Source organism: Lipophrys pholis, assembly GCF_963383615.2.
Source record: "Lipophrys pholis genome assembly, chromosome: 16".
NCBI classification, from domain to species: domain Eukaryota; kingdom Metazoa; phylum Chordata; class Actinopteri; order Blenniiformes; family Blenniidae; genus Lipophrys; species Lipophrys pholis.
Window position 1 is genome coordinate 10,796,131 of NC_137634.1, and position 20,320 is coordinate 10,816,450.

At 42.3% G+C, this 20,320-nt stretch overlaps 1 protein-coding gene across 1 annotated transcript in view; it reads right to left on the reverse strand.

Moving 5' to 3' along the window:
• The window catches only part of LOC308121510 (ephrin type-B receptor 4a-like), a 44,241-nt gene that overhangs the window by 12,367 nt on the left and 11,554 nt on the right, over positions 1-20,320 (reverse strand). The window contains exons 2-5 of the mRNA XM_080482772.1: positions 9,313-9,383; positions 5,420-5,701; positions 3,801-4,191; positions 346-498 (exon numbers count right to left, since the gene is read on the reverse strand). Coding sequence (XP_080338898.1) covers positions 346-498; positions 3,801-4,191; positions 5,420-5,701; positions 9,313-9,383 — 897 coding nt within the window. The remainder of the gene's footprint in view (positions 1-345; positions 499-3,800; positions 4,192-5,419; positions 5,702-9,312; positions 9,384-20,320) is intronic.

Here is a 20,320-nt window from a genome sequence, read left to right on the forward strand (position 1 = left end):
CATTCATTCATTAAATTCTTTCTTTTGAGAACAGGTGTTACAGCGAGCTCTGCATGAGCTGGGAAAACTGCTTCCCTGGTGCTTGAAAATACTTGAGTTGAACTCAAAATAAAAGTAGCATGTGCGCACCGCAGTTTGATTTTCCAACGACTACAAAGGCAGTATTGTTGAATATAATGACTCAATCAGTGATTTTTCTGACCCACAGCTCAGCTAACGCACCATACAGCGACACCACAACAACAGGGATGTTATCAAGACAGGCTGAACTGAGCGATACAAGTAATGGACAAATTACTTTCTCAAGGATTAATAACACCACACCATTGCTTTATCTCTACTTACTAGTGCATGGGGTGTCGGGCGTGTCCGATTCTGCGCGCAGGTATCCGGAGTGACACGTACACACTGACGCTCCCCTGATGGTGGCTTGGCTGAACCTTGGACAGCTTGTACACGGTCCCTCTGAGCCCGACTTGAAGTGACCCACAGGACAGGCTGCAGAGGACAGGAGGGAAGAATTTCATTATTTCTGATTTCTGTGGACATGACCGGCAAATATTACTGTACATGGCAGAAAAATCTTCACACTGGCAGTGTCCTCAACAGACCAGGGTCAAACAGAGTTTGCAAATACATGTTTTTTTTTTTCGAAAGTGTGCTTAGGTGCCAGATGGTGGCAGATTGACTGATAGAAGGACGTAATAAAGACTATAAACTGGGACAATCTCAGTCATGAGTCTGACACTGATAGTCGATTCAGTGGAAAAGGCAACTCACTGCTTATCATTGAATTTACCTGACCCGATCTGAATAACGAGAGCAGACAGGTGGGAGTCCTCATGGAAACATGGTTTGTTTATCAATTCAAATATGGTTCAAGTCTACTCTGCAAAGCCCGATGCTGTACTGTGGTGCTAAAGATGTAAAGAGACAGGGAACTGAGCCTGAACTCATGCTGAAAGGATTAGCTGAATAATTAGCTTGAGTGACAGAAAACCAATTAACAGCAATTTTGTCAAACAAGCATTTGCACTTTTCTCTACTCTTTATTAAATGCGGGATGGGGAGTTGAAATGGCACTTAAGTTTTGATACTTTGCACTTTGGTTAATGTGCGACGTTCTGTTTATTTACGAAGATGAAAAAGTTGAAAATAAACATGTGAAAACATCTCTCTTTCCAGAATTTCATAGACAATTTCCTTAATAATCTGAAGTTACAATCCACTCTGTTCCCACACGGCAGCCGTCACACACATCCGACACGTGATTGTGTTTAACACGCCGTCACGTTGTGATGCCGCATATAGTCACAGAAACCTGCAGTTGTTTACGCTTTGTTGTCAGGCTGGCAGCAGCAATGCGGCCTCTGCGTGAAAAGAACGAAACAATAAACTTTCACAGCAACTCCAGCTCCGCTGCTGTGAACACCGGCACTTTTCACAGGGTCCTTGCTCCCGTCGATCTATTCCTACTCCCATTCTACTGCCACAGGAATTCTCAACACACGAGAGAAAGGTATTAGTGCGTGTTGAGAGCCGCTGCATAACTCGCAGTGCTGTTGGGTACAGCCGTTCAAATACCAACGACTGTGATAATACAAGCCGAACAGAGTAACCTTAGTTGTACTGCCAGAGCCCACAAAGTGACACACATAACACTTCAGCAGGCACTATTGATTGTTGAGCAGCAGTTCAGTGAATTCAGCTGGAAGAAATGTTAACAACTGAGGCCGTAAATACAGATTCAAGTCATCATTTTGTACTGGTACCATAAGCAATGAGACATTTCTACTCTGCTGCCTCATATAAAGCAGTTTGGCATCTCTGTTTTATTTTATTGCATTTTGTTTTGTTTGGGCTCACAGTGGTGATTTGAACGCTCGGGTCGTAGAAAGATCATCAGCGATGTGCGTTTGGTATACTTCTGCGTGGAATTTGAATATTCTCCCTTTGTCCGTGAGGATTCTCTGATGGCGCTCTGGCTTCTGGTTCAAAAACATGCGTTTAAGGGTAATTGGGGACTCGAAATTGCCCATAGGTGTGACTGTTAGTGTGTGATTGGGCGAATATTTTATCTTATTTTCCATGGTTCATTCATAGCTCTGAGGGTTTTTGGGGACTATGGGCAGTGGCAGGGTAGACCCTGGACAATCCTCAGAGAAAACCCTCCCCTGTACAGGGAAACAAGCAGAACTATTTTATTTTGTTTGATTTAATTTCCTTTCATTATGTTTTCTATATTTGACTTTATTGCACCTTCGTTCGTTTTATTTGATTATATTTTCTTCTGCTATCCATCTCCTATATTTGCTAGTTAGACCAAGCAGACACTGGGTAAATGATACACTGCGGACAGATCACGCGTGGCTCAGAGCCTTTTTATTCCTACTACCTCAGTTGTCATCCTCTCTTTTGCCAATCACTTGTGTCCTTGTTGTTTTTACTGCACCCTGGTTTAGTTTGTTAGAAATTTGTTTCCGAGGCTTTATTAGGTTCAATTCTCACCTTGTCAACAAAAGCACTTTATGAATAAACCGGTTGTTATTATTGATTTCAGGATGAGAGGCATGTATAAGCTGATGTATTTAGGATCTCTTCTTTGTAAGAATTTGTTCTGAGTGATGTGCTGAGACTATAAAGGAAACATCTCCCTCCCATGTAGCAGCTTTTCCAGCTTGCCGGAGGTTCACTTCAAAGACATGGTTTAAATATTCTAATAAGGCTCATCTGAGAAGCTAAATCAACTTGACAGCATTCATAAGTTCTACGTCAGATGGTTGTGTTTGACCCAGAAAATATATGTATTGTCTCTGGGAGATAATGGTATTACAGCAAAATGAATTTAATTTTAAACCAAGATGTCAATTTCATTTTCTGCTATGACCGGCCTACGAAGCAAATTAACTGTCCAATCTTTCTGTGAAGGCAATTTCCCTTTATGGCCCAATGAGTGTTTCCCCCCCACTCGCAGCTCTCTTCAGTGACAGAACGCTGGAAATGCCACTTCACCAGAAGCAAAATGTCGGAAATTATTTTTTGTTATGAAGAATCATTCTGCCTCCCACAGAGATCAAACTGAATCCTACCTTCAAACACAAGAGTGTTGAAACTGCACATTTTCAGGAGAAAGTGTGGCGTTTCTGCTAGTGTTTGTTTTTAGTGCTCTCAAAATTTATCTGAGTTGATGCGATGCAGCGAGTGTGCGTGTGTGTGTGTGTGTGTGTGTGTGTGTGTGTGTGTGTGTGTGTGTGTGTGTGTGTGTGTGTGTGTGTGTGTGTGTGTGTGTGTGTGTGGGAGGGTGTTCATGCACGAGGGTCTTTAATTGGACTCATTAGACGGAGCTGCTGCAGTGCTCCTGAGAGATTCCTCCTTTTTCTTCTTTCTTTTTTTTGTCTACTTTGCTTTGATGTTCTCAAAGTGATATGATCTTTACCCGGAGCAGCACCTCCCCTGCCTCGCTGCCTTCACCTCTCCAGTTCTCCTGTGCTCTCGCTATCTCGGCTGAACCACGAGTTGTCGCAGCGGTACTCCTTTGACCCTGCTCTTCCTCTCTGAGATAAGTGCTGCACCACCTGACCCCTCTCCCTCTGTCCCCTCTGTGTCACAGCCGTTCCCCTGCCTCATTAACTTCCTCCGTCTCTCATTTCCTCTCCAAAGCTTCAACCCTCAGTGAACCCCCGCCCTCATCTCACCATTGTTTTCTTGTTTAGTCTCCCTGCCCCGCTGCCTATGTGGGTGTAGCCTCCATATATACACACATATCTGTTTACTGTGACTGAAACTCGCCTCCTTCTTACCTGTGCACCGTGTGTGTCCCTCAGCGGGTTCAAATCCCGGTAGGCAGGCGCAGGTGGTCGTCGGCTGGCCCACCCACTGACCATCTTCCCCACAGAAGAGCTTGGGCGGCCGGGGCCGAGGCCCCTGCTGAGAGGCGTGCTCCACGCACACACCCTGGGCCTGCTGGACGAGAGTGCGAGGGACGGTCTCGGGGAAAGAGGAGAGAGTGCTCACCAGGGGAGGACACTTCTTGAAGAAGACCCTGACGGACAACAGGGCCATGCAGGCGCCCTGAGCCTGGAAAGCCAAATAGAAGCCTCTCTTTGAGAGAGTGCCGACTCGAAAGGTCTTCACATTAAATTTCCGCTCGCCGTCTTTGCTCAAGAGAAAGTCTGCAGCCACTGTGTCCACCTAAGACAGGAAGAAAGAGAAAGGACTTTATGTAAGAGCCGCATTCCTGCTCAAAGGATTCCGCCCTGAAAAGAACCAGACTGCTAGTTAAGCATGTTTTAGCCATTTTACCCCATTAACCACACATCACATGCTTCACATTATTTCCCATTTTCCAAAGCATACCACTGTGATTTCGGATTGATTCACTGCCTTCCTGGCAGCCATTGTTTCCCATTCGTTACAGCACGCTTTGAACCTCAACTTGCAGCAGCCTAAGACTTGCAGCAGAGAAACGTAATTCATCACAGCGGACATTTCATCACTTTTATTTTTCTGTCAAAGTTACATTATTAGGTGGTAATGAGGTTGAGGAACGGGGACTGTTTTGGCGTCACTCTTTGGTGCTGCGTTCCAAGGACACAAAAACATCAGAGGTTTGACAATTAGAGGCCAAAATGCAGCCCATCCACAAGCTACGTGTGTGGAAAATGAAAGCCGGAGGATAAACTGATAAATGTCCACAGCAATAAATTACACTACTACAGCAACTCTTTGGTCCGAGAACTGATTTCGCAGAGAATCAAAACAAGCCAGTTGCATATTGTAAACAAACACACTTATCTGAAAACTCGGATGCTTTAGAAAACTGTCAGCAGTCTTTTATAGTACAAAAGACACACATCACACAACAGGTGACAAGGCAAATAAACCGTAAAATGCCTGGTGTGCGATGACGAGACAAGAACTGTTTTTATTAACAAATCCCTCACTGGATTTTCACACATCGATATGAACATCATGCATCTTTATATATCTTCCAGTGTTGATGGAGGTAGAAGTACCTGAATTCTTTGGAATTTTCTGGTTTCCCGCATTACATTACCTTGTCTCTATTGAACATATCTATTAACACATGCATGGTCCCAGTAGATTCAGGCCAATTAATGCAGAAAAGCAGGAAAATCCAAATGTTCCACATATTTTTTTCCACATACAAACTATTTAAGCAATAGCATTTTATTGCAACAAACGTCAAACTATCCAGAGACTTATCCTTCAATAACAGCAAAACAGAATTTTTGGATAAATCAATAATAAAGTAAAGCCCCACGGCATATTGCATATTGGCAAATAACATCATACAGCCATCCTCCAGGGCTGAGCAGTACACAGCAAACAGAATAGTGTGAAAATGTTTGGAACCTTTACTTTGTCTAAACTGGCAGTGGCAGAAGAGGAGGGGTACCTTGGTGTAAGGGTTCTCCATCCAGGGGGGGTAGGTGTCTGTGGCCTCGTCGGAGTCTGCCTGGTAGTAGTAGACGTTGAACGTCTCCTTGCAGCTGCGGTGGTGCGTGCTGGTGGAGGAGCACTCCATCATGGTGAACCGCAGCTCCACGTAAACCTGCGAAGCAGCTCGCCGCTGGATGAAGCCGCTGCGCAGCCAGTGGCTGGATGAACTGTCGGTCTGGCAGATCTGATAGATCCTCACGCTGTTGCTCTCCTCGTCTAAACCGCTCACTTCTTCCCACTGGGAGCAAACAGAAGAAAGTGCCGCCAGGCCACATGTTAAAAAGACAGCCGACCCAGAAAACGTGGGTGCCCCGAGTAGATTTAATCCACAGATGAAGCCGTTTCACTGGGGTATTCAGGTAACTGGTTGAATTAACAGTCCTATAGCTATGATAATATTGCAACACTGTTCGTCCTGTGCTATACTGCACCTGCCAGCGGCCCCTGGGACAGATCTGGTCTGCTGTGGATTTTGATTGAGCCCAATTCTGAATGTAGGTTGTTAAATCATTCCTCCCACTGAGCCGCGGCACAGCTAGTGGGAATACAAGTCTCACTTGTCAAACAAAGCACACCACTGCACACGGCAACCAAGACAGACACAGCTTTCACCCCTCAAACACACTTATAGACCGAAATACAGGAATACAGGGGGGATATCACAAAAATGTACGAAGGAAAAACCCTCCACTGAGGTCTACGCTTGTTTGGGAGTCAAATGCAAAGGAAAAATGCTTTAATGTTTGACTTCTGCGTCAACAGCAAACATGTTCCCCATCACTATGTTCCCAAGAGCGGGAAACAAGCAAGAAATTAACATACCCGGGGCAGAATTTAGCAGATTTGCTGAACTTGAGGCTCAGAAATTCAGTTATGTAAATATGTAAATCTTAAAAAATCCATTTGCAGATGATGTGTTGAGTGAGGCAGAATACTGGTCTGAATGAATTACAGAGCAGCAGAGCACCGAGAGTCAAAGTCGAATCTCCCGAAGAGAGAATTTCCCCCTTCCAACCCCCAAAAAATAAATACTGTAGAGTTTGGCAGCACGTGTGACTGTGCGCAAAAGGTTTTCTGTGATGAAGATACACAAAATCTCCAATAGAACTCATCTGGTTTGGGGAAAAATATAATTAAAAAAATTTACATCTGTTTGGAAAGAAAATAAGCAAGTGAGGAAAAAAATAAATAAATGTAGCAGAAATATTTTAATCTGATTTTATGTACAAGGCAACATTTTATTCATCTAAACTCTCCCTGAGACTTCTTTTGAAAACGTTTCAAATGCAAATAATCACAAACTACATTAAGTGGTCCTAAACATTGTTGGATTAACATAAAGCTATCTTAAACCCAGACCATATGTGAGCCCTATTGGTTGTTAGCATTCACACCTGAGCACTGTTATATCTTTGTTGCTGTGCAGCTACTCTGAAGTCAACCACTGAGTTTCAAGCGACTGGACACGTTACTATTTTCGTAATAAATAATAGGCATGAAAAAAGCTCACATCCAAGGATCGTAAAGTTACAACGGTTTTGGTTAACCTGACGGTACCTTTTCTTGACTGATCTAAAACTTACAGACTAATTGTATGTGCCTGTAAGTGAAATGCAGTTTTTGGGGTGAATTACCACAATTCTACCAATACTAGCTCTTGTGGTCAGCATGCAAGTGTTAGATTTTCTAAAGTTGCATGACAGTAACAGACAGTCTTGCTTTAAAATTGGTGAGTTTTGGGTGTAAACTTCAACTACCCCTCTGAAAAAAAGAGTGTCCAATAGTTGTAATGGCTACTGTACTAGTGACACTTAATAACTCATCGTCAACATTACTGTAGATTCTGTATAGATACGTTTACATACAGTTAATAATAATAATCCTATCACTTTGAAGTCATATTGTCTTGGCAGCACAATATTACTTACAACCCGCAACACTTCACTTCACTTATAAAATTATTTTAAAAATATTATAATGTCCCTAAGAGCTTTAAGACAGCAAAAAAAAAAGCTCAGACTACTTGTGTGTGTATCCTATGAAGTTTGATGTTTGAATGTCGCTGTGAGTTTAACAAACTTTTGAGTGTGTTTTAGGAATGTCACTTTAACTACAAGTGAAATGAGCCACGGCTCGATAATGCTGCAAGATTACACTTCCTGTTAACTCAACATTAGAGTGCAGCCACTCTGTGAACAACCATCTCAACTGAAGACCACCATGGAGAAGTGCAGGCTGTGTAGTGGTTCAAATTAGTCATCAACAACATCCCCAGATCGAGTCCAGGTTCAGACAGGGAGCATTTCTGCGAGTGTGCATGTTCCCTGCGAGTGGTTTTCTCCATTTTGTCCTGTTTCTACAAGTATAGATCTATCTTTTATAGCACAAAGCATTATAGAATGAATGGCTTGATGGGCTCAAACACATTAAAAAAATTAAGTCTCTGCTCTGGACACGAACACGAGCAGAGCATTTTTGAAATCATGATATACCAGGTGTAAGATAGAGAACTTTTAACTCACCAAATACGCATTACATATTGAATACTAATTACTTCTCCAACTTCTCAAGATCAAAAGTCATTTGGCACATTACTTTTATTACTGTCCGCCGTGTCAAAGGTGCTTTTAAACGACTCTAAAGGCTTCACACCCACATGTCACTTAACTTTCTGTGTTCAAGACCACGGAAGACCAGTCATTACAGCTGAGTGATAACACTTCCAGTCTTTTATAACCTTATTGTTTTAAGGTTCACACGAGACCAATCACATTTTAGTAGGTCATATAATTACTTCAAACTTAACACCAAAGAACTGATTTTGACGGCCATGTTTTGCATTTCTTTCTGCACAAGGAGGCTTGAGTGAGTAAATGACACTGCTTTGACACAAAAGCTGCTTATGATGCATTCACTGGAGGTTTGATATGAATACTTGCTTTATTTGTCCTATTCATGAATAATGAATGTTCCTACTGACATTAACCAATAATGTTAAAAGTATTATTATTATTTTTTTTTTTTTGAAAATGAGAAGCCAGTAAATTGACTGACTGCTTTAGAACTTTCCACAAATATCTATAATAAGGGTATCATAATCCTTTAATCCTAAAAATAAAGAACCATATAGTAACCCTTTTATGTTTGTGTTTTTTGATGCCGACAGCTCATGGCAAGTCTCCACTGCCGCCTGTCACCATTCACTAAATCACTGTTTTTATCCGTCTCCATGCCAAGTTAATGTAAAAAAGAAAAAAGAAAAGGAAAAAAAAAAGGGAAAAAAAATCACAGACACTCAAGACCCGGCCATGTTTTTGACAACGTGAAGCTTTTGATAAACTGCTTCAAATGATAAGAGCCATGCAAACTATTCAGAGGCAGTGGGGCTGTTCCCTTTTTTTGTGCCTTAATCAAAAGCAGAGACACATTTGTTGAGCTCTGCCTGCTTCTAGAAATCTCCCTGCCAGAATCACTGTGACCATTTTCCTTCTGAGACATCGGCGAGTTGAGCAGTTTTTGGTCACCGACACTGCTGGCAAAAATAACCGAGCAACTTCTCCTCAGATGATCAAATTACAAATATGTCTTTTTCTGGCTGCAGCATCCAAAATTGTGGGCAGCCACCGACTTCGACTCCAAGGTTGACGGGATATATCAAAGCATCTGCTTTCAATATACTTTAAATCCTACATTCGCTCTGGAGTTTCCTTTCTTCTGTCAGTTACCTGCCATATAAGGAATCCTTTTTCAGCCAAAGTAACAAAGGAACAGCTGGAGGCCAAAAATCCTCAGTCACCACTCGGTTTGTGTTAGGAATACAGATAACAGAGTGAAGCTGGGATTACGTACCTCAGGTTTGGCGCGCGAGAAGATGGTCCATTTAAGATCAGAAGTCTCCGTCTTTGTGTTCATCAGGACCTCTGAAAAAGACAGAAAATATAATATCACACAGCGGGAAACGCAAAAACGACACGGCTCATTTACATTCAGAGAAACACACAAATGCATTGAAAATCACTCTCTGACAAGTATCAGCTATGGCTTATACCGGGATTAGGGGAGAAGATGGAGCTTCACCAGTCAATTACATCCACGGGAACATTCCCACTACCCCACTACCCCCCCCCCCCACCCCCCCCCCCCCCCCCCCAAACTTGTCTTTCTTCTCATGTTTGTTTTCATCCCCAGAGGTCCCCTCTGTTCCCAGCGACACGCCGTGCCTGTGGTCACACTAAACCTGCAGAAAGGAGTCTTGCTTTGGTCCGGCGACAGCGGGGACAAGTCGTTAGAGCAGCACAATCCACCAGACTTACTCAGAAACAGAAGCACACTCACATATAGACAAAGATTTAGGCTCTTCTGGTCACGATCTGTGATTACAATAGAATTGATTTTTTTGTAATCTTTTAAGGGACCGGCTGCCAGCTCACAAACAACCTGAGCTGCTCTGCTATGATTCAGTATCCCAATAAAATCTGAGCCCTGAACTGCGTGTAACTTGAAGGACAGTTTGATTTGGGCGGCGGTACGGCATTTCATGTGAGGACATCTTTTCTCCCGCTAGCTGTCTTCACAGACTGAGGTTCGTATTTACACCGATGTGATGAGGTTTTCTCTCACACTTTTAGAGCTCTACCTGTTCCCAGTAGAAGCTCATCTCACGGGTCAGGCAGTTTGGTTTTTACCAATAAACAAGATTTATTGTGGCCACAATCGAGGAGTGCACATGCATGGAAATGGATGCTGGAGGCAACGGTGGGGGGGGGGGGGGGGGGGGGGGGGGGGGCAGTGTGAGTTTATCATGGGGGTTATTAAGGTACATTGTTGAATTATCCCACCAATATAAGGTTCAACAGTTAAGTCAGCATCTTATAACCCCATAATACACAATCTGTCCGCATGGGCAAAGATAATACAACATCTGCCTCTGCACTGGAAAAAGTGGTTTTACTGATTAGTGTAGCACCAGTCTTAGATTTGCCAAATTGGCAAAAGCAACCGACACAGCCGATCAAAACCTTGATGTGGGCGAGAGGACCGAGGACACTGCCAGGCAAGACGAGACAAAACTGCAGCAAGTTAATTCAAGCAGTCATTTTCTCCATCAATCTGATTGATTTGGCAATGCCTGTGATAAAGAATATACTGTTGCCTTCAAATGGCTTTTTAATCAAATTGAAAGTCGCATGACACAAATGCGCGTGTTGTTGCCTGCTCCTGTAACTTTAAGTGACAGACACCACAGAACAGCTGATTCTTACATTCATAAAAATTAATGATGCTTCTCTGTAAGTGCTGGCTGAAGCCACGGTGTTGCTTTTCTCAACCATTAAGGATGTGTTGTTTCCACCTCCCACTTAATCCAACATGTTGCTTTGTTTCACTAAACATCTGCTCAGCATACATCTGTTTCCAGATCAAGCATGGCATAATTAACACAGAGATGGGCAACTCTGATGATTGTTCATGCCACAGAAATGTCACCCCAATAATATGAATTAGTCCTTCTACCACAAGGACGTATGGAAATTATGGCGACGGAGTAAAATCAAAAAGAGCACACTGTGTAATTCTAAATTAACTGAATCAACATGCATGCAAGTGATATTTTTCACTCTAAAATGTGTTTAATAATACGGTAATTGACCTTTCTCCTCTGACCACCTGTGAAACCAATAATTTATTGACTTTGGCACACAGCCCACAAAGGACACAACTTTCATGATTGTATCTGTTTATACAAATCTGGCCGACTTTAGTTGTTTAGGGTGGGGTTTTCAAGGATATGAGCAACAACACAGCAGTATACACATGGTTGCAGAGGCATCTACTCGTCTGAGGAGCTGTAAATATTTGTAAATGTGCAAGTACATTTCAGTCTGTTATTAAGGCTCAAAAACCCGTAGGAGAAAGATTCCTCACTGTAGATAAAGATATATGGACATGTAAACCCCATGAAATGAAAAATCCTCCAGTTTTTAATCTTGTGGCTTTGGGCTAATTGCTCAGTCATCTTTTGATCTCTTAAGAAAGCAAAAGAGAAAGAAATTACGATGGAGTATCTTCACATCAGACTCATGCCTTTTCTCTTCCCGGTGTCAAATCTGTGATGACTCATCCTGCACTGGAGGGTGTTTCCCAATCCTGCATCTAAAATAATGACAAATGCAGCTTCGCGGGTGGATTTTCCGCACCAACAGCAGCTTCAGAGAACATCTCAAAGTGGTGTTGGTGTGTCACAATCACACAGTGTGATTCACTACTGAAAGTGTCAATCTAATCTGGATACGTCCATTTTACTTTGGCATGTTTTGTGAGAGGAAATATGTAATTATCCAGAATCCAAAAATGCTCTGGTAGTCTTTAAAGTAACTTTGAGCAGGTGTGGAGAACCCGGCTCTGCCTGCATCGACGGCCAGTGTGACAGAGCGCTGTAAACACTGTGAAAGAGGCCCGAGGAACACCGAGCTCAAAGGCATCCGCAACTGAATTTAAACCCTCATAAACCAGCCCAGAGTAACCTGCAGTATTATTCATGCTACGGGCAGATGTTCCTTTACTGTCCAGCTAAGTGGTCCTCTGAACCGATAGAGGACCACACAGCGTGTCATGAGAGACTGTTGTGTTTGTGCCTTCCTGCTGGACTCTGCGGTGCCTCCTTCCCCCGAGCCATCAGGACTGAGAGCTCCCTCGAGAGCCTGTCTCTTCACCGTGGGGCAAGGCAGACTAATATGTTCGCCGGGGGGATGCTCTGATTAGTAGTGGTTGTCTGATTTTTCTTGTCCTTTAGTTGTATTCTTTGAAATAATTTGGCTAAGTAAGTATTCCAGGATGCATACTGCCTTCACTCGTAGTCAACTGGGATCAACACCGGTGCCACATGACCCTGACATGGACAGAGCGGCATAGAGGGTGGACAGATGGGTGTGTTTTCCAAAATAATGCAGACTCCCTAATACAGAACTATGAACTATGGAAGTGATATGCAAGTCAGTCTGATTTTAAATTGCTGTTGTCCTTCAAGCATGTCTTCTCTATTTTGTTAATGACTTTGCAGTGGACTCATTGATATACATGAAAATGCAAATTTTTAACATTACAGTGTTATTGATGGGGATTCTTCTGAGACTTTTTAAAGACTCCAAAGAAGAGTTACAACAATAATGGGACAACTATATACAACAGCTTAGAAAGAATAAAACAGACGAGAATCACACATATGTTACCATTAATAACTTTTTTCTTTAAAAGTGACTAGATATCTTCAAAAAGCTACTCAGTCCTGTTCAGACATCAGATATAAAACAAAATCGAGATCGAGAGACTAAAAAAGATAGGACTTCTTGGACATAATATGCATATTTAAAAATGTTGTTTTTTGTCCATTTTTCCAGCTTTATGTCCACATAGCATATGAAGAAAAAATGTCCAAAATTTTGATTTCCTTCAACATTTTTAAGTGAATGGAATCAATCTGGTCTGCTGGTAGGATGATATACTTAGCTCTAGTAAACATGCATTAGAATATGAGGAAAGTAAAGCAAAAGGTATCTTGGATTTATTTATTTATTCATGTCTTTACAAAGCAAGGCATAGCTCAATGATCCAATCTGTGACATTAACTTACAAATGTTAATTTGGAAGAAATGCGGTTATCAAATACAGTCACTTACTCAGTTAGTATCCAAGATAAATGGTCGGTTCTAATCTAAAAGTAATGTCTCTGAAAGGTGCACCACTGAGAAAACAGTGTGGAAGAGTAAGACAAGAAAAATGAGCAAAAACACTAAACATGCTTCCAGTTTGTCAAACGTGTGAAATTTGGTGCTTTATTCAGCAATGCCAGGATAATACCTCCAGCTCAGGGACGCGTGTGTTGAGCATTCATTCAAAGAAATGATAGATTAATCAATAAAAAATAATCATTATGAGCATGCCTAAAGTAAAGAGAAATTCTTGCATGTAATATATTTTTTCAACCCACCTTCCGCAGATTGATGAGTACCACTGTCAGCGTGATAAACGACACTGCCAAAATCACGAGAATTCATCCTTTCAGTGTAATCCCAACATCACAGTCTCAGTTACTTTCATTTCCTGTTAAATCCCAATGAATATATAGAGTTGCCCGAGGAAGACTGTATACATGATGAAAGGATGTTTAGGGAAAACCTTTTACACAGAACATTATGAAGATGTGAGGCCTGTCAGAAAGTCCTTTTGCTCTTTGAATACATTTTGCACAACACGGCCAAACACCGACACTTGTAGTAGTTTACAAAAATAACTGCAACGCCTACGCTTACTAATCTCCGTGATCCGGTGTGAAAGTGAGCGGCAATCACATTTCCCACTTACATACCCAAAGCCAAATGAAACATGTAAAAAGGTACGGGAAAGAAATCAGGAGATGAGGAGAGACTGAATCGTGCTTCCTACAGAGAGAAATGCTGCAGCTGCAGCCGGCCAGGGATCGCTCAACACTGATAGATGCTCAACTGCTGGTTTAAGATCAGATACAGATAATGAGGTTTGTGCGGGGTGTTTTTAGGCCTCCCGTAGGTGAAGTCAACACCTGAATATGAAGAGGCATTTTTGGTATTCCGTGCGTAAATCTGTGTGTTCCTCTGTTTTGCCTAAAGAAGCTGATACAGTCGGCTTTATCACTTTATTTGCTGTTTTAATGAATTATCCGGCATCCCAGAATATACTGGTAAATATCAATAGAATGAAATAACAAGCAGAACAAAGCAGCCTCAAAGTAGATCACAAGTCTGGGTTTCTACAGGAAAATAAGAATGACACAGTGCAGACTGTTTTGATACCCGAGTTGAATAAACATGTGTCACTGTCGACTCCAGAAAAACACCAGTAGAATTGCTAAATTGTGTCATCTATAAATACCCCTTGTTTTTTCCGTAATGATTTCAATGATCACTCAATCATGCCCACCGCTGCTCACATTTTCGCTCCTAATTTAATACATTTCCTTTGTGAGAAATGCACACAAACACAGGATCCATCCCCTCCTCAGCCCGTCTCACGCTGCCGTGCAGTCGAGTCACTTAAATCTCCCCCACTGCACTCCACTTCTGTGTCATTTTCTTGTCCTCAATCAGCTGAGCGACCCGGCTTGTGCACTGTGCACATAAAAGCAATAACAAGGAATCACTAATCGTCAGGGCTGCATATGCAGCAGGTCTGCTGCTGCATCACATGCAGGGGTAAATGGTACATGTGACTCCTCGCTCTGTAACCCCCCCCACCCCCCCTCCCCAATCTCTCATTTTCATCCCTCTGTGAAAACTCCTTTTGAAGGAGCACAAACATCCCCGCTTTTAAACCTCTTCCACTTCAAAACCGCAACAGCTTATAGCAACAATCTCGGGCGATAAAGTGAAGGAAAGGAAAGCCTGTGGAGGGCAGAGAGAAAGAAGAGAGGTGCATGAGGAGGATAATTGGGTGTCAAAGTTCAGGTCGGTGCTTTCCCTGCATTTAGTCCAGCTCCAGTTCACTCCAGCAAAATTTTGAGGGAAAAAAAAAACAAACCTGCCTTCATAACACGAGGCTTGACTGTACACCAGCAGCCTCACCTCCACCTCTAATATGCCCACCTGCCCCCGTGTTCATATGGAGATTTTATTTATTTTTAGCGGAAGGGGGAATGCGAGAAACATCCCCCCACCCCCTGGCATAGTAATCACTGTTTATCGCTGCTCTATCATTAAGGTTTATGAGACAGGATGCGTGAGTGTGAGTGTTTCTATGAGATGGTGAGTGCTTCTATTATGTGCTTGCACGGCCTTGCCTTTCGCTGAAGTAGATACAGTCTGGAGCCCTGTTAGAGGAAGCCGGCTTTTCCCCTACATTCTTTCTGCAGCGGCGGCCACCCACCGCCGGAAAATTGCCCCGAGTGCTAGAAAAATCTACGAACAATGAAAATTCGTCATCTGGCTGTATTTAACACCCAAAACAAACAATTGTACAGTAATTACAGGACAATTGTCGATGCTGGGAGACACCAGAGAAGTCTAAACTGATACCAGCCAGATGACTGGGGCCGAGCCGTGGAATTACAATTATGAAGAAATAAGAGCAACTCGGGGCTGATTTGGGGGATTAGCATGGTAAAGTTTCTATTTTAATTGCCACCCATGTAGGAAAACCACTGAAAAAAATCGTATTCAGTTTGAAGCGTTAAGTTTTCCGTGTGAAAGCGAAGCAACAATAGAGAGTTTTCTGCAAGCTTTTCTTTTGAAATGCAAAACCTGACCCTGCACTTTTTGACAAAGATGAACAATACTGAAACACTCTTCTACCTTCATTTGCTATACCGCTGTCTACAAGTTTGAAACGAGTGACCTCGAATTGGAGAGCAGATGAAGTGAATCCCACTATTCACCACTCTTGACTCCTGTGTTAATTTCATCCCTGCGTGCCCTTTCCCTCCCTTATTTTCCACTTTCTCCGTGGCTCTGGAGTGTGATAGGGAAATTATAGGCCTATGAACATTTGCCCTGCTTCGGCTACAATTAGACCTCATTTTAATTAAAGAAACAGAGTGCCAATTACCCTCACACACCTGGAGGAATGGAGACACGGGGGAAGAACAGGGATAATGAAGAAGAGGACAGTAAGAAGGGGACGGTCTCAGAAGGTTTGGGATCTACAGATGGCAGATGTGTGAAAACTATATGGGCTTATCAGAGTATTTTCCAATATTACAGCTCCATCCACTGGGCTGCTGGCTCAATATCAAGCCTGTTCGGCTGACACAAAGCCAGGCTGCTGCCATCCACGCTGTGTGCCTTCTCTCTCTCTGTACTCTGGTGTGTTATACAACAGCTATATGACGCCGTTCACTTATGATTGCATACTAATCACTTCAAAATAAAAACACTGAACCCAAACGCAAATACAAACCTTACTTTTTTTTTTCCTGCCCGTCAACATGAGAAGCACAAATAGAATAATTAATAAAGCGCTGAGTGGAAGAATCCCATCTGCTTGGAAAACATTTGTTTGGTGGTTTGGGATTGTAAGCTGCTGCCGTCTGTGCTTCAGTTCATACTAAGACTTTTTTTTAGTAGTAGTGAAGTCATTTGTTTTTAAAATAGGAGGGCTACCGTCCTCTAGCGTTAACAGACAATCCCATCAATCACAAGGGGATCCTGCTGCCATGTGTGTATTTACCTGAAATCAAATGAGTGAACACTCATCATCCATTACATCCATAACCCCCCCCCCCGTTTATTGGACTAAAAACAATATTTTAATTTTCTACGATTTTGGGAGATGCTTCTGCTTGCTTTCCTGCCAAGATTTATGTTGGGGCTACACTTTCTTGGAACTACTTCTTAAGACATGCTGTCTGATGTAGTGAGATATCAGATGTGTTTAAGGCTGTTACGAATGTCCGTGCTGGTGGATGGACGGAAAAGCTGGTGTTTATGAAGAGGATGGATGGACGGACAGACGGGATATTGTTTGAAATGTGGACAATGGTGCACATTTTCAGACAATCTCTCCAGGGACAGATAGTGTTGGTTAAATTAAGGGCGATACACATTGGAAAACCTAAAACTCTCATAAGGCATGCATAGTTTCAGGTCAGTTACATTTTCTTTTGACGTATCTTACAATCAAAACAACCGTGATAGTTGATTTTTCCCCATTTATTTATTTTTAACAAAGGGTAAGTTGATGTCATCTATATATGACATTTTACCACCATTTCATTGCATTATTAAAATAATAAAAAGAAAAAAGGAAAGGTTAGAGGACTACAACACCCAGCTCTTCGTTAAGTTAACTCAAGTGTGTTAAAGAATGGGTGCAGCTCTTTTTTCTCCATTTGAAAACGACTATTGTTTTACATGGAAACAAAACAACACTACATGTAATTCACTTGTATTTGGACCATAAATGTGTTTCATCGCTTGCCAATTGAATGACATGTAATTAAATAAGATCCAGTTACACCTGATGAGCGACAAAGACGCCCCGCTATAAGACGTTAACTGTGCGAGTTTCTAAAGCCCGGCGACCATCCGACACGAAGCTCAGACGAACCATTAATCCAGCTTTAGATGAGAATATTGATGCTGCTGTCACGTCTGTGTGGTTAGCTAAGCTACAGAGGAAGAAGTGACTCTGTGAGTATTAACTCCAGGTATTACTGAGAACATGTTACAGAACATTGTTGGATAGGTTATCTACCACAGTGTGCATAAAGACAAAGAATAAATGATTAACAAGGAAGAGTGATTTCCCATGAAGTTCTTTGGGATTCAGTGTCGTGTAGCTAAGGCAGGTTGGTGTGTGTATGTGAACATAAATGTTTGGAACATGATGCATTTAAAGTGTGTGTGTGTGTGAGAGTCGTTTTTGTGTGTCTTTGACAAGAGTTGTGTCTAGAAAGATTAGACATCAGCTTCCTGTAGTTCCCGTCCCCTTCCTGTCTCCTGGTCTGGTGGAGGCGGCCCGCCAACACGCGCGCACGCACGCGCGCACGCACGCACGCACGCACGCACGCACGCACGCACGCACGCACGCACGCGCACGCGCACACACACACACACACACACACACACACACACACACAGACTGAACCTAACAACAATTGTAACTTAAGTCCTAAAACCACATCTTATACAAACCTATAACATTGTGGGGCCCTGCATTTTGACGCCATATGGTAGGAGGAGCGGGCCCCACGAGTCTGTAGCCTCCGTTTTCAGTCCCAACAAAGGGATCAGAGCATGAACATGTACACACACATACACATACACACACAGCCGAGCAGGACATAAGAACAGAGCGTCTGCTGTATAACAAAATCCTCATGTGACACATTTGGATGACCTCTGCTACTGTGACTACGTGTCATGGAGTAATAAGCTAAAAAGTGCAAAGTCCGAGATGTAGTAAAGGTGTTAATGCTTGACACTTTTTTCCCCCCTCTCGTCTGCAGGGATGCATATCAATAATAAGTGTTGTGGTTGGTTTCTGTCCCAGGACAGGATGTGACCCAGTTTTAAAGCTTTGAGCTGGACACAAACCAAAGATACCCTAACCAGCGAGGATCAACCGAGCTGTGAATCAGACAGACTGAAGATGAAGACCAGGTTTCTGATACCTGACCTCTGAGTGTCTTGGCTGAGGTTTACACGGTGAATGGAGACTCACTCGCCAAAGTCGTTATGTTAATAATTTCCAGGTGAAGATGTTTTCCCCACAGCGTTCACGCTAGGGAGCGTGCATGAAGGATTAGATGACTTTTTTTTCTATTTCCCTCCGCAAACAATAAATCCAATACATCAATGAGATTGTGTGGATTCGTATTTGTTATTCAGGCGAACATATGTTCTGATCCCCGGGCAAATTACTGTTTTAATCTTTTAATTTGTGTTAAATGTTAAATGTGAATACATCACAACACAGGCGAGGATTTAACGAAAGCTTCTCTCTGGTGCTGGAACGCAAAAGAAATGTTGATTATGAAAAGCTGACGCATCTCAAGGTGCAACCGTGTTGCACTCCTCTTCCCTTTTAATCAACCGTGGTCAAGTGGAGGGATAGAGAAAAAAAAAAAACTGCTGCATTATTCACGTCGCACGAGTTCAAAGCGAATATTTACTTCTAATCACGGAGGTATAAAAAGTTCTGACCCGCACATAGGAGTAGAGGTTGAGGTCAAGAGGATATGAGACTTGGAATTGGTTCCGCGCTTTTTCGTAACGTCGCCTGTGAGTAATGAGTTTTGACCTGTGGTGTCAACTGCCAAACAGCACTTGTACATCTTTGACTCAACTCGGCCTTTTTCCCCTCAGACACACCGAGAGCTCGTCCTAAAACTGAAGTCTGGGAACTAAACTAGGAGAGAAAGTATACAGAGGGGGCATATTATGTGCGCCCCCCCCCGTCTTAACTATCAATTATATAATGTAGAAAAAATAGATTTAATGTGCTTTAAGTGCGAGTTATTTTATCCCCTCCTGTTGTGAACATAATCAATTTCAAGAGACGATTTATAAATAAGTGCTGGTAGAGGCTTGATTCATTAAAAACCAGCTAATATTTGCAAAATGGAAAAACAGAAGGAGTGAGTTTTAACTTTTATTTACCAAAAGAAAGTAAAAAGGGATAAATCTACCACACCGTGGTTTAACCGGTAATGACTGAGAATTCGTTAGCTCTAACAGGTAGCATGATTGGTTAAATTGACTTCCTTTGCAGGGACATTCGGCTGCTTTCGAATATTGATCTGCCACTGAAAGAAGTCACCTCCTGCTTCTTCCAATTATGGGCACCTCTTTCTCGGGACCTCTTCAAAAAATAACCCAACTCAGAGAAAAACTGAAACTCTTCTTTAGAACCCAGTTGCAGGCTACACCGACTCCCCAGTGGCTCCCAGACACAGAGTCCTATAAGAAGAGTGAATTACAAAGGAAAACTTGAAAAAGGCTTTTCCCCTTATCATTAAAATGATTATTTATTTGGAGGGGATGCTACACAAAGCTCTGCTTTTCCACGAATAAAGATGACTTCTCAGGGTTAAAAAAAAAAAAAAAAAAAAAAGGTGGCACTTTAAATGACAATCTGCAATATGGAGTAAACGAAACAGTGGCGTGTGATCTATTGGTTTTTGAGGCAGACCATTAGTTTTATCGTTTTCGATTTATCGAGACTTTTTCTATTTTCATCATTCATACAGATTTGTTTTCACTTCATTATGTATCGTTTGATTTTCTGAAAGAAGCACTTTGTGGATGGAAAGCATTGGTAATCATCCAACTCTCAAACAAAATGAGGGTGTGAAATGTAGAATGCCTGACATATTGTTTAACAAACACAG